General features: G+C 56.5%; 2 protein-coding genes across 6 annotated transcripts; one reads left to right on the plus strand and one right to left on the minus strand.

The window, feature by feature from the left end:
- The first annotated feature begins 696 nt into the window (after positions 1 to 696).
- Positions 697 to 5,646, plus strand: TMEM134 (transmembrane protein 134). Of its 5 annotated transcripts, none has more exons than XM_067748088.1 (7): positions 703 to 951; positions 1,895 to 1,959; positions 2,430 to 2,519; positions 2,675 to 2,751; positions 4,865 to 4,909; positions 5,125 to 5,178; positions 5,258 to 5,646. In XM_067748088.1, the coding sequence occupies exons 1-7, from the start codon at positions 778 to 780 to the stop codon at positions 5,338 to 5,340; spliced, it is 588 nt and encodes a 195-aa protein (XP_067604189.1). In that variant the 5' UTR covers positions 703 to 777; the 3' UTR covers positions 5,341 to 5,646. The 5 variants fall into 5 exon arrangements, with proteins under 5 accessions (XP_067604191.1, XP_067604190.1, XP_067604192.1 ...); XM_067748092.1 differs by lacking the exon at positions 2,675 to 2,751 and adding an exon at positions 1,124 to 1,212 and having other exon boundaries at positions 763 to 951; XM_067748090.1 differs by lacking the exon at positions 2,675 to 2,751 and having other exon boundaries at positions 697 to 951; positions 1,895 to 1,970.
- Positions 5,647 to 10,430: 4,784 nt separating this feature from the next.
- CABP4 (calcium binding protein 4) lies at positions 10,431 to 13,233 on the minus strand. The gene is made up of 6 exons (XM_067751092.1): positions 12,877 to 13,233; positions 12,454 to 12,484; positions 12,230 to 12,373; positions 11,070 to 11,179; positions 10,572 to 10,719; positions 10,431 to 10,459 (listed from the first exon to the last, which is right to left on the minus strand). Exons 1-6 carry the CDS (start codon positions 13,231 to 13,233, stop codon positions 10,431 to 10,433), a joined length of 819 nt encoding a protein of 272 aa, XP_067607193.1.
- Positions 13,234 to 14,627: the final 1,394 nt, after the last annotated feature.

Here is a 14,627-nt window from a genome sequence, read left to right on the forward strand (position 1 = left end):
GTGTGGCTGAGTGAGATGAAAGAGGGGCAGAGAAGGACTTGATGCGATTGGGAGAGGTAGGCAGGGACCAGAGCTTTGTGGGCCTTAGTCAAGAGTTCACATATTATTCTAACCACAGTGGAAAACCAAGGGATGGTTTTATGCAGAGGAGTGACTTGGCAGCATACTTTAATTTAAAAAAAAAAGTTTTATTTAAGACTAACAGAAGAAAAGGATCAGATGTTTTAAAAGACCACTTTGCCGTCTGCGTGGAGACAGAATTGGAGGAGAATGCAAGCCACATAAGCTCTCTGAGCCTTTTTCCACATTTGCACGGTGGCGACAATCCCCCTCTCGTGCAGGGCCGTGGTGAGTAAGGGTGGGGAAACGGTCCCCAGGAGTCTCCTCAGCACTCGAGGAGCGGGCTGGGATGCAGACGGCTCCAACTCGGGCCTGAAAGGTTGGCGAGTGGCAGCCCCTGCAAGGCCCTTGTACAGACCCAGGGATTGCTTCCGAGAGAGGCACCCGCTGTCGCTCGCCGAGGCGGCCGCTGGGCGGCGCGGCGAGCCCAGCTCGGTCCGGACGAGAGAAGGCGCGGTCACTAGTCTGCTCGGCGCTCGGCAGCTCTGGCCTGCTGAAGGCGGGCGGGGGCGGGGCCGTTACGTAAGGGCGGGGCCTCGACCAGGGCGCCGGACTGTCGAGCAACCTAGACGACGGCACGGGGCGGGGTCTGCGCGCGGGGGTGGGGCCGGCGGGAGCGGATGGCGACGGTGCTGGGCGTCTGAGCGGGCCGGGGCCATGAGTGCCGCCCGGCCCCAGTTCAGCATCGATGACGCCTTCGAGCTGTCCCTGGAGGACGCGGGCCCTGGGCCTGAGTCCAGCGGGGTCGCCCGCTTCGGGCCGCTGCACTTCGAGCGCCGGGCCCGGTTCGAGGTGGCCGACGAGGACAAGCAGTCCCGGCTGCGCTACCAGGTGAACCGCCCGGCCCACCTCACCCCCCGCCTGGGTCTGGGCAGACCCCAGGCCGGACCCTGGAGAACCCCAACTCGGGAGAATCTGACTAGAGGCCTCAGCCGGAGCGGGAGACCGCCCCCCGGAGCCAAATCACTGCCCAGACCCTCTCAGCTCTGATTTCGGTCCCCAGCCACTACTGGAGAGCCTAGAGCCCAGACCTGGCAGCTCGTCCCTCACCCCCAGCTGGAGATCCCAACCTGGAGTCCCCACCGATCCTGGGTACTGACCCTCCCTCCCCTTAGCACGCAGGGATGGGGAACTCTTCTGTACCTGAACCAGACTTTGTCCATATTCAGAAGGACTCCCCTGAGCCCCAGGCCAGATAATCCAACGGGAACCAGCACCCCCTCTTCTGTTCTAAGTCCCCACCCCATCCTTCCCTCCAGAGCTGGAAGTCCCCACTCACATGATGAGTCCTTGCCCATGCCTTGGCTCCCACTAAACTGGAAATCCCCCTTTCCCAGAAGACCTCCACCAACTCTAGAATCCTTTTCTTGGCAACCTGAACTAGATTCCTATGCCCCAAACCTGGAAACCATTGGCCTGCCCTTCCCTGGCACCGCAAATCCAAGGCCTCCACACTGGGCCCCTGAAATACCATCCTGACAACTCCACCCTGATTCCCAAGCTTGGGAGATCTCCTGGCCCTGGGAACCCTCAACCAGCCCCTGCTGGCTCCTCCCTGCCAAAGCCCCCAGCACCCACCTCCTACCTGGGTTTCAGTTTCTGTGAATCATCAAACCCGTTCTTCGGGGAAGGCAGAGGGAGCAGCTGTCAAGCGACCAAACAGCTGTGTGTCCAGGCAAACAGCTGTGTGCGCTCGCTTTCTTCCTCTCCACCAGAGGGGAGGGAGGAAGGGCCTGAGCCCAGTAACCCTTCTGAGCCCTGTGTTCTGGAATAGAACCTGGAGAACGATGAGGATGGAACCCAGACCTCTCCGGAGCCGGATGGGGGAGCCGGCACCAGGTCAGGGCCAGGTGGGGACCCACCCCGTACTCTTAGCCCCATGCTTCTGTCTCCTGTTCCCAGGCCCCTGCTCAGTCCTCCAGCTCACCTCACTCAGCCCTCTCACATCCTGTCCTACGAGAGACTCCTACACGGGGTCCCCTGTCCTGCACCCTACCCTAGTGCCAGCCTCACCCACGCACCCCACCAGGCTCTTTATCTTGCAGAAACCCCCAGCCTGGTCTGGCCCCTGTCTTGTCACAGGTCACTTGTCCTACAGGAATCCCCAGCTTTCCTCAACCCCCAGTCCTGCAGAAACCCCCAGCCCTTGAATTCCTCTTCACCCCGTCCCTTCTCAGTGCCCCCTATTCTGCAGGAACACTTAGTTCCAGTCTCTGCACCATCCCCCAGGATGCCATCACGACTCCTATCCCAAAGGGTCCCCTTGCTCACCTCCCCTTGCCCCCTCGCCGGGCCCATTTGTCCTGCAGGGATTCTGGCCGAACATCCATCCGCAGCTCCCAGTGGTCCTTTAGCACCATCAGCAGTAGCACTCAGCGCTCCTACAATGCCTGCTGCAGGTGAGACCCTGCCCTGCTCCTGCCACCTGGGGCCCCTGCCCCAGTACAGGCAGCCCTGACTACTTCCCCTTGGCTCTCTGGGTGGGGGATGGTGATGGGAGGGGGTGGGCCTCCTGTCGCCTCTTTCACACCCCTCCTGCTCTGCTGCCATCCAGCTGGACTCAACACCCTTTGATCCAGAAGAACCACAGGGTAGTGCTGGCCTCCTTCCTGCTCCTCCTGCTGGGGCTGGGTGAGTGCCCCCGAGGGCCCCCTGCATACCCTGCCTACCCCTTGGTAGGGTCCACCCTCCTTTCATTCGGGCTCTGCATCGCATCCCCCTTGGCACACTGAGCCTCCCAGCATCCTGAGGACGCAGCTGGCTGCCGTGACCCCACCCCCATTTTACAGGTTAGGAAGCTGAGGCCTTGGGAGGGGCAGGTCCAGCCTCCTGGTCACAGAGTCAAGAAATCACACATAGTTGAAAATGGAACGTGGTTCCATGCTCCAAACTTTTCCTTTTTTTTTTTTTTTTTATCCTGTTTAATCCATCAGGGAACAGAGAGTAACAGCTACTATTTATTCTCTGTCTACTTCGAGCCAGGTGCAGGGCAGGCTTATTTTCCTTCCGTACAGAGGTCACACAGCAAGCGAGAGGTAGGGCCACAACCCAGAACCTATATGTAGGGGCAGTGCTCAGGGATATGCCCAGCCCAGTGGCCAGAACTGCAGAGTGCCCTGCCAGCCCAATCCACAGGGCACCTGTCACTTCCCCTCCTCTGGAGTCTGAGAGCTGATAAGGACCTCTCTCCCACCCCCAAGATACTCAAGATAGGGAAACTGAGGCCCAGAGCAGGCAGAAACCACAGCCAGCTGTTTTCTAACTCCCACGCTCCTCATTCTGTGGGGCTGAGGAGTCAGAGTCCCCAAAAGGGATCTAGGGTTGGGATCAAGGGGAGCCCTTAGGGAGGGCCCAACTGTGGCACCTGCTCTCTCTCCTCCAGGAAGGTGAGAGTCCCCTAGCTGGAAAGCTGAGCAGCATCCTTGCCTCAGCTCTGGGTGTCTGTGTGCAGGGGAGGGAGCTGCGGCTTCCCCAACACCTGCGAGGTGCACTGGCCACCTGCCTTATCTCATTTCATCCTCAACACCTGACAGGGCAAGCATTATTACTATCCCAGTTCAAAAGTAAGGACACAGACGCTGCAGAAGAGCCACAGCTGGGAAGTAGATGAGCTGGGATTTAAACCCACATCAGTGATGTTGCCAGGCCTGTGGGCCACCATAGCCCATAAAGGCCTTTTGCAGGAATTAGAAAAAGATGCCTCCTCTGAGTGGGCAGAGCCCACAGCCCTAAGCCAGGGTACAGGGAGTGAGTTTCAGCCCCCGTTGTACCCTTTTTGAGGTGCTCTGTGCAGGGCACAAACCACACAACAGTCCATGGTGGCCCTTCAAGCCTCTGTGCTGTACGGTCCCCCATCTCCCCCCCCCCCCCCGCCATCCCATCCTCTAACTGGGGACCCAGGACTCTCTCTGCATCTGAAAAAGTGATCCAGCTATGACCACCCCAGCTTCCCCAGTGCCCACTGTCCTTAGCCAAAGTCCACATCCCTCCCCAGGGCCTACAGATCCTGCCAAACTCCTCAAGCCTGGACTCTTGCCTCTCCTGTCTCGCCAAAAACTGGAAGTTCCTAGAAAGCCCTGAGTTCCCTCCAGTCGCTGGGCCTTTGCCAGGCTGTTCCCTCCATCTGGAATACTCCTCTCCCTTTCTGCCTGTGCCATGCCCATAGCAAAGCCTCTGGAGTCAGATCACCTCCACCTTCTAAATGCAGTCCTGGGCAAGTTACTTCCCCTCTCTGTGTCTCAGTTTCCTCTGCTGTGAAATGGGGATGGTAATACCTGTCTCAGTCAAGGTGGCAATTAAATAAGGCCCTGCATGTAACACGCTTAGCCCAGTGCCTGGCAGCAGCTGGTAGGTGGTCACTAAAAGGTAACTGCTACTGCTGCTGCTGTCCCTGCTCAGCTTAGATGCTACTGCCTCCAAGAAGCTCTTCCTGATACCCCAGGCTCCCGAGCTGTCTGATCACCAGGGTTGTAGCTTGGAGGTTCTCGTTGCTTGCTCCACTAGGGAAGGGCCATGGGGGCAGGGACAGACATTTCCCAGGGCCTGCCAGGTGCCCTGCTCTGAAAACACAGAGCTTGGTGAACTTCCCCTGGCGGTTCTCTGCCCAGGGGACCTTCAGCTTAGGTGGGGGACACCATTCCTCAGGCCTAAGCCATGTTGGGGGTTGCGGGTGGAGGTCCCCACCCTGCCACCAGCTGCTGCCCCCTGCTCCTGCCCTCACCCTCGTGTTTCCATCTGTGTGCAGTGTTGATCCTGACCGGCGTGGGACTGGAGGTGGCCCCCTCGCCAGGTGAGCGACCCCCTCCTACCTCCGCGGGCAGCGGTCACGCCCCTCGTGTGCCCAGAGGTCCTCGGCAAGCCCTTCCACCTCCCGCAGCGCTCAGCGCCCTCCCGGCAGAAAACGGCCCCTTTTACCTCGGAGAGTGAGACTTGCCCAGGCAGTGACCCCGCAGTCCCGCCCGGAAGCCTCCCTGCCCTGACCCGGCCCCTCCTCCCCTCTCGTAGGTGTCTCCAGCGCCATCTTCTTCGTGCCCGGCTTCCTGTTGCTGGTCCCGGGAGGTGCGAGTGGGCGCGGGCGGGGGCGGGGCGGGGGCGGGCCCTGGGCGGGCCCCCGGCGCTGACAGACCCCGCCCTGCAGTCTACCACGTGACCTTCATCTACTGCGCGGTCAAGGGCCACCGGGGCTTCCAGTTCTTCTACCTGCCCTACTTCGAGAAGTGAGCAGGCGTCGGCAGACGGCGGGATCCATCGTCGGCGCCGAGAGGCCCCGCGCGGCCTCCTCGCGTCCCTAGGGGGCGCCCCTGGGGCCCGCGCCCGCTTCGGTACCCTCATCTCAAGGGAAAAGACCCTGCGGGACCCTCGAGGCTCCAGTCCCCTCAGGAGTTTGCTCCGGAAGTTTGGGGCAGTGGGCCTCAGGCCACGACCTGGGCCTGGGAAAGTCGCCCCTTCCGTGCTCCGTGCCTTAACTTATTCTTGGGGGGCTGCTGGGTTGGTGGTGTTTTGTGCTAATAAAAGGGTAATGCTTAATTCCAGCCCACAATTGCTTTTTACTTCCCCCTTGCCCTGACCAGCCCATCAGCCTGGCCACAGCCCCCTTTCAGAAAGGCTGAGAAAAGGACTGACCCTGGGGCTGAAGGGCTCTAGGACTGTCCATCTCCCCATGGTACACATGACAGTCCTGATGCTCCATGACTTGCCCAAGGTCACACAGCACGTCAGGGGCAGAGCTGGGCCTGGGGCTCTTCTACCCTGCAAGCCTGGAGAAGACTCTCCCTCCCAGTCCTTAGCAGAGTCAGTCCTGCCCCTGTCTCCACTCAGAGAGTCAGCATTGGTGCCTCCCCTGGCGGCCCTGGCCAAGGGCACTCAGATGACACAGGCCTGGGGCCTGGAGGCTGGTATCCTGGTTCCAGCCTGGCTCTGGGGCCCTGGGCTGCCACAGCCGGCTCTGAATGTGGGCCACCAGGACGCAGCAGCCCAGCCTCCTCCACCCACTGCCCTACTTCCCAGGCCCAGAGGTTGGGAGAAGTAGGGGTCAAAAGACATAGGAAGTAGGCCTGTATAACAGAAAACCTCAGTGATCAAAGACTCTTAGAACCACAGAACATTGGAAACAGACCACTGCAGAATTTTGGAAGGTCCAAGCATCTCAGGATGTCAACAACCAGGAAACAGAATCTTTGAGAACCCTGAAAGCTGAGGTCATAATAGCTACCATTTATCAGATTCTTAGAAGGCGCTTGACACAGGTTCTTTCTGGTCACCCTCCATAGAAACTGAGGCCCAGAGAGACTGGCTTGGCTGAGGGCAGAGTGAGGAACACAACCCAGGGCTTCTGTGACTCAGAGGGGGGTGGGGGTCAGCAAGCTGGTCTGGTCCCCAGCTGACCAACTGAGGGGCTGGCCGAATGAGTGTGGGCCTTGGAGACCCTGTTCATATACTTCATGTTTACAGTATGCCATCCCCAGTGAAATGCGAGTGCCATTAAGGTGTTCGGCCTCCACTGTATCTGCAGCGGCCAGGACAGTGCCTTTAGGTTTCTGTGATTTTGTTGAAAGAATGAGCACCCAGACCCCCGCTCTCGCTCCTGATGTCCTGGCCCAGCCAGACTTCCCACCCTCAGCCACCAATCAAGGCACTTTTGGGGGGTACCAGTTAGATGCAGGAACTCCTAAATGAGTGATTCTCAAATTAGCTGGGGTCCAGTTTTCATTTCTAATGCAACATGGACCAATAATTTTGTAAGGTAAAATGAAAACTAAAAAAGTGAAATAAAAAAACAGAGATACAGAATATAAGCCCACAGTTTGTATTATCAGATTAATCAGACATAAAATTACATTTCAATAGATAAAATCAGAACAAACATGGAAAGAAGAAAAATTATGAACACCATTCATTGAAAGTGGGCAAATTAACAATTAACATAGAGTTGCTACTACGCTCGTAACTTTCTGTCACTTCACAATCTTAGCTAAACAGCAAGTGATCCCAAAAGTGGTGATTCTCCATATTATAAGACTATCTCAGGGGTCAGCAAGCTGTACCCCACAGGCCCAATATAGCCACCAAACTAAGAATGGTTTTCACATTTTAGTAATGGTTGGGATAAAAGTCAAAGGATAATAAGCTTTTGTGACACAAAGTTTATAAAATTCAAATTTTGATGTCAATAAGTCAAGTTTAATTAAATTATTATTTATCGAATTTCCAACACAGCCACACTCTGTATTGACTTTGGCTGCTCAGCCATACAAACTACTACAGCAGAGCAACAGAAACCATATGGTCCCCAAAGCCTAAAATCTTTACTGTCTGGCCCTTCACAGAAAAAGTTTGCCAACCCTTGGTCCATATGAACATGTTGACAGAACACTGAATCGCAACGTTTAAAGTTTTAATGTGACCAATGTGCTTGATTTTTGCTGGTTAATTTATGTAATCCAAGTTGGATTGACAGCAACACCATCCTCAGGAAATGATGAATACCCAAATTCTAAATATTTATTTTTAGGCTTTCCCAGCCTTCTGCTAGCTTAATGAGGAATTCTTCACTTTCTCCCTTTTCCTCCTCTGTTGATTTGACTATAGAGAATGGAACATTCTATCTCTATTTCTGTTATATTAATGGTTACCCTTACATGATTAACAAAATCTAAAGTTAATCAATGAATCTGTCCTCCTCTAGGAAAAACAAGCATGTCTAGAGTATCCCTTCCCATCTTCCATTTTATTTTTGTCTATTATTTTTTTTAGTCCCTCCTGGTTTTAAAATCCCCCAAATTATTTTTTATAGTTCATGCTTCTTTAGATCTACCAATATGTTTACTGATTTCTCTCCTATTATTTAGTACATACTCTGCTTTCAATTTCCTTCCCACTGAAGCCATCCCTTCAACAAGAGTTTGTGGGTGGGAAAACTTTCAGCCTTTGTTTGCTGAAAAAAGTTTATATTTCATCTTCATTCTTGAGTAAGATGAGCTAAGTACAGGCTTCTCAGTTGGCATTTTTTTTCCCTCTGCACGTTGAACAATTTATTCCATTTTCCTCTTGCATGTGTTGTTGTCAATGAAAAAAGTCTTTGGAGAGTCTAATTGCTAATCCTTGGTAAGTAATCTGACTTCTTTCTCGAGCTGTTTACAAGATTTTCCTTTTGTATTCTGCAGTTTCACTGGCATGCATCTAGATATACATTTACTTTTTTTAAAAACTTATTTATTTATTTTTGGCTGCGTTGGTCTTTGTTGCTGTGCATGGCTTTCTCTAGCTGCGGTGAGCGGGGTCTACTCTGCTTCGTTGCGGTGTGCGGGCTTCTCATTGCAGTGACTTCTTTTGTTGCGAAGCACGGGCTCTAGCCACGCGGGCTTCAGTAGTTGTGGCGCACGGGCTTAGTTGCTCCGTGGCATGTGGGATCTTCCCGGACCAGGGATCGAACCCATGTCCCCTGCATTGGCAGGCGGATTCTTAACCACTGTGCCACCAGGGAAGTCCCTATACATTTACTTTTATATATCCTTCTCTGGCTCCAACGTGCTCCTTCAATCTGGACTCTTGCCTTTGTGGAATTCTTTTTTTTAATTTATTTATTTAGGGCTGTGTTGGGTCTTTGTTGCTGCACGCAGGCTTCCTCTAGTTGCGGAGAGCAGGAGCTACTCTTTGTTGTGGTTCGCGGGCTTCTCATCGTGGTGGCTTCTCTTGTTGCGGGCACAGGCTCTAGGCGCGGGGGCTTCAGTAGTTGCGGCACGCAGGCTCAGTAGTTGCGGCATGCAGGCTCTAGAGCACAGGCTCAGTAGTTGTGGCGCACGGGCTTAGTTGCTCCACAGCATGTGAGATCTTCCTGGACCAGGGATCGAACCCGTGTCCCCTGCATTGGCAGGCAGATTCTTAACCACTGTGCCACTAGGGAAGTCCCTGTTTGTGGAAGTCTTTATGGAAGTTTTTCAATCATCATCTCTTTAAATATTGCCTCCTGCCTGTTCTCTACATTTTCTTCTTCTGAGATTCCTAATGACTTTTAACTACTCTTTAATATTTTCTGTCTTTCATTCCTCAATGCTACCTTATGGGTGATTTCTCATATATAGCTTCCAGTTCATTAATCTTTTCTTAAATTGTGTCCAATATGCTGTTTACTTTACCCCTTGATGTTTTTTCATTCCAATGGCTATATCCTCTATTTTTAGAAGTTCCTTTGGGTTATTTTTTTAAATCTTTCTGTTCTGTTTTCGTACCATCCTGTTACTGATAACGGTCTCCTTTCTTTTACCTCAGTTTTTTCTGTTTGTTTTTGCGTTTCCTTAATGGCCTCTTTTACATTGTTTTATGATTTACACTTTGGGTGCTGACTCTTCTGTTTACCGCATCTGCCTAGTCTCCCTCATGGTGATTTGTTTCCTTATGTGATTTGTAACTTTTTGTCATGAGTTCATCTTCAGAAGTGACAGGGTTGTTTGGGTTTTTTTAAGTCCTATGTGCCCTGGGTTGAAAGAGTGCCTTTCTCAGCAGTTTTTTCCTATTTCTTCTGCTTTGCACACCACAGAGATAGACCGCACTCCTGCTTGACATGCACACCTGAGTTGCAGGTTCACTGGGGTAACTTTTTCCACTCAAGGTCCTGAACATCTGTACCTCATCACTTTCTCAGGCTGGTGGGTGGAGGTATATTTGGGTCGCCTTTTCAAGAACAGGGTAGCCCGCTGAGACGCTGGAGTGTACTGACGTCATGCCCTGCTCCCCAGCCACTTACAGGTCTTTTGTCCCGCCTGGGTGTCAGAGCCCAGGCTCCCAAACCTCTCCACCTCTGAAGCCCCCATGGCATCTGCTCCTTCCCACCACCCAGCTTTGGGTTCTCTCTTTGTCTTTGGTACCTGGGGTCATCCCTCTCTTTCACGTTCAGCTTTAAATAAAAACAAAACCCAAAACATTTCCACATATAAAGAGTGGGAGGTGTCCAGCCACCTTCTCAATTCACCGTGTTACCAGAACCAAGCCCTACACTGACCCGTCTTTGAATGCTGCCAGTGCCAGGGAGCTCCCTACCTCCCAAGTGTCTGGAGAGATTCAAACCTTGCTCACACCGGGGAATGATGGGTGGTTGAGGGCACATTTCCTCCAGGCAGCTCGGGTGGAAGGGAGGTGAGGATGAGGGTGGGCAGGTGACATCACAAGCCAGCTCTCCAGCCAGAGGGTATCAGGAGCAAAAGAAGCCTGGGGCTACTGGGTTTCTTTCATCCTGGGGCCTTGTAGGGAGGGTGTGCAGCACGAACCCTGCTGGCGTCTGAGGCCAGAGGGGCAACAGTCTCCCTCCTGGAGCCTCAGCGGGTAGAAAGCATCATCACAAACTCTGCGGGGGAGAAGGGGCAGGGCTTGGGCCAGTCCAGGTCAGCCGTGCCAGGAGACACTGAGCTCAGCCTGGGAGCCGGAGGGATGCGCGTTTGTCTAGGTAGGAGACTCACCATCAAAGTCTACGGTGCCGTCCCCATTGAGGTCCACTTCTCGAAGCATCTCGTCCAGCTCAGGACCCACCAGTGGCTCCCCAAGCAGAGCCGGTGCTGCCTGTCGCAGCTCTGCCACCGTGATTCGCCCATCCCTATCCCTGTCAAACTGGGATTCCAGCAGGGCTCAGTCCTTCCTACCCAAAGCTGCCTCTGCCTGCACCCGCCTCCACCTTGCCACATCCTGTGCCTGGACGCCCACACCTTCGTCCGTCCACACACTCCTTCTTCTACCAGGCTGAGGCCGTGGGCTCCCTGCCCCAGGAGGGCTCCCTGGGTGGACCCCCAGCTGGGAGTGAGCCAAACCCTCTCCGACCCCTCCCCAGCCCTAGTCCCACCAGCTGCAGGGCCCGGGGCCTCCAGAGGCTGAGGCTCCCAGTCTCCCCTGGCCTCCTGGGGGGGAAGCCAGTAAGGATGCCACCCAGCCACCCACCCACCGCCCATCTAGACGCTCCACACCTCGCGGAAGGCGATGCGCAGCTCCCGCACCCCCAGCATGTGCGCCGTCTCCTCCCTCAGCTTCGGGCCCATCATCTCCACAAACTCCTCGAAGTCCACGCGGCCACCCACTGCGGACCCAGGCAGAGGGTCACAGTGGTGAGGGCTGGGGCCCGAGGAGGGGCATCACAAGGGCCAGCCCCTCCCCGGCTCTGCATCCAGGAAGGACACCGGTGTCCACGTCCCTGGGCAGGGGCGGGGCGGGGGGGTAGGAGGCTACAGCCCGGGGCTCCGATGGGGGCAAAGTGCTCAGGTGTTCTCAGTGAAGCCCCGGGTGTGGGGGAAAGAGACCAGGCTGTGGAACCAGACAGGCCCCAAGTTCAAAGCCCCCTGGCTCTGCCACTGATGGTGTGGCCTTGGGTGACTTACAGAGCCTCCCTCCTCATCTGGGGACAGGCTGCTGATGGGGCTGGGGTTCATGGCTGTAAAGTGCCGGAGCCCCACGGGTGGCAGCAAAGACCCCAGGAAGCATCCCCAGGTTGTCCCTGGATTCTAAGGTGCCGTCAATCATAAAAAGCACCAATGGTCAACTAGCAGCTTTGGGGAGAAGAAAGAAGCATGACACGAAAATATTCACGTCAATTGTACATCACATCCCATTTTGGAAACTGTAAAGAAAAAGCAAATGCGGGAGTCCTGGGATGAAAGGAATCTGATATTTGACAAATTGGCTAATGATAATCACACAAGGGCAGCCCATCAGACATTTAATCGCAAGGCATGGCCAGGGTCTGTCACGCTCGGCCTCACAGAACCTCAGGAGGCTCTCTCAGGAGCCTCAGGAGGGTCAGAGAGAGAGACAGAGACAGCCCTGGTGGCTGGTACCAGCATGGACCACTTTACCTCAGTCAGAGACGGGGGTCCTCGACCTGAGCCCCAAGGGGCTCTCTTGGGTCACCCGGTGCCTTCCTTGTCACCCTCGACCCCTGTGCCCCCGGGGGCCAATGTCAAACTGTCCTGGAAACTGTCACCCCCTCACGCCACCGTCACCGGGGCCTCACCCCACAGCCGCCTCCCACCACCTCTCGTTCCCCTGAACCACGAGGCCGAGAGAGGACCCGCCCAGGTGGCTCGCCGTCCTGCCCCGCCCCGCCCCCAGGCAGGTGTGGTCAAGCACTGACTTCGCATCTTGACATGCTGGGAGACCTCGATGAGCTCCATCTCCGTGGGCATGTAGCCCAGTGTCCGCATGCACTCGCCCAGGTCCCGGTAGCCGATGTAACCATCGCGGTCCGTGTCAAACTCCTCGAAGGCAGCCTGAAGCTCTGCAGGGGAGGGAGGTCAGGCGCAGGCAGCCAGGCTCTGGGGCGCCTCCCACCCACCTTCGCCAGCATGGGCCACTCACCATCCAGCTCCTCGGGGCCCAGCTCGCGGTCCTGCAGGGGCACAGTCCAGCATGTCCCTGGGGCCGGCCAGGGCTCTGGCCGCCCTTCCTCCTCCAGCCCCAGCCCACGCTGGCCTGGCAGGGCCCATCCCACAAGGGCAGGAGAAGGCAACTGAAGTCCCGCAGGCCCCAGGAGAAGAGATGACCCCCTTCCTGCTTCTGGGGCCCCACGCCGCCTCAGATCCCTGGGTTTGGGGTCTAGCTCTGCCCACTGCCCAGGCCACCCCCAAACTGCAGAAACTCTACCCCCTCAGCCCAGGCTCCTGAGTCTGGAGCAGAAACTGGAGGAGGCCTGAGTATAAGGGGCAGGGTGGGCTGAGCCTGAGCCCATGAGTCCCCAACCTCACCCCCAGGCCCCCCAGCCCTGCCCCAGCCCCACCTGACCTTCCCAAAGATGCGGTTGAGCAGGGGCCCGTATGTCCTCTGAGCAGGATCGTGCCGGGGGGCAGGACGATGCCGGTGGGACTGGCGACGAGAGGCTGGCCCCTCCTGCCCGTCTCCAGTCCTGGAGGGGTCCTCGCTGCCCCCCAGGGCCTTGGGGCCCTGCGTGAGGGTCTGCTCCCCAGAGCTGCCAGTGCCCTTCCGGGACCCTCGGAGCCCCTTCGTCCTCTTGCTGCTTTTCCTCCTGGTCAAGGGGAGCCCCTCAGCACCACTACTGGAAGCCATGACCCCCACAGGGGGCTGCTGGGGTCCGGGGGGTGGGTCTGGGCCATGCTGTGCCCTCACCTGCTCTGTGGCCATGCGGAGCACCCCTGCCTCTCCGGACCCATAAAGCTGCTTATGTACCCGCAGCCTGAGAGCTGATGGCCAGGGATCGGGCCCTGAGGGGGATTAGGGTAAGTGAGGCAGGCAGCCCAGGCGCTAATCCCAGCCCTCTGCCTGGGGGTGGCCAAGGCAGAGCCAGATGGGTCAGGGGGACCATCCTCAGCAGCACAGCGTGCCAGGACATGTTGGCTGCAGTGAGCTCTGGACGCCAGCTCTGCGGCTTATGAGCTGGGAGACCCAGCAAACTCACTTCTCTAAGCCTCAGTTGCCTCATCTATAAAACGGAGGCAATATCGCTGAAGCGTCAAAGACGGCCCAGTTGTATGAGACAGGCAGGATTTAGCTAAGAGGACACGGAGAAGCATCTCAAGCAGGAGGAAGAGTGTGGGCAAAGGCTGGGAGGTGGGAAAGGAGAGGATGAGGTGCCCACCGCAGCCCCCACGTGGGCGACATCCTGGCCGGAGCAGAGGCTTTGTGAAATTCAGGAAGAGAGGCCAGACCAGAGAGGCCTTGAATCACAGATGATTGAGGGTGACCTCGGAGGAGGTGGACCCTGTGGGAACCCAGAGCCTGCCCTGAGCTGGAGGGGCCCAGGGCGAGGGGTTTCAGCCATCTGGCCCTGTCAGGAATAGGGGGGCCTGGCTGGTCACTTGGCCTTACTGGGCCGGGGTTAGGGTTTCCCGGCGAGCAGCCCCATGAATGATTGATGTCCTCCCAGCTTGGGTTTCACACCGGCCGCCTTAGTGCCGCCGGGAGCCATGCATCAGGCCCCGGCGTGGGGCCGTGCGGACGGCCGGACCTCTGGGCAGGCAGGCACGCCCTGCTCCTTCCAGCCAGCAGCCTGCACCTTACAGGTAAGCCAGGCCTCACCAACCGGGCCCAAGGGGAGCCCAGGGCTCTGATCCAGTAGGGGCTGGAGCTTGCAGAGTAGCGTCTGCCTGAGTAAGGGCCCTGGAGGTGGGGAGACAAGCAGGCTAAAAGGTCAAGTGGCTGGAGCCATGGGCCACGTGGCAGGATCCAGTCTTTCCTGGACATCTAGTTTCTCCACCCTCAGAGGGAACCACCCTCCCCCATCTAGGGAAGGTGGGGTGAGGGCGGCGAGCCTCTTGGGACCCAGCCACCCTCATCCTCATCACACGGCTGAGTCCCCTGCCCCCTTTTCTATTTAGTCGCCCCAGGGGACAAATGGGGGCCACTCTCTGCCCCAGACTCCCTGTCCACCCTTGGATTCCTATGGGCCCAGGGGACCTGAGCCCTTCCTTCTTGGAATCTTTTTTCTTTTTTCTGGCCACACCACAAGGCACACGGGATCTTAGTTCCCTGACCAGGGATGGAACCCGTGCCCCCTGCAGTGGATTCTTAACCACTGG

The sequence above is a fragment of the Pseudorca crassidens genome, chromosome 9 (assembly GCF_039906515.1).
Source record: "Pseudorca crassidens isolate mPseCra1 chromosome 9, mPseCra1.hap1, whole genome shotgun sequence".
NCBI classification, from domain to species: Eukaryota; Metazoa; Chordata; class Mammalia; order Artiodactyla; family Delphinidae; genus Pseudorca; species Pseudorca crassidens.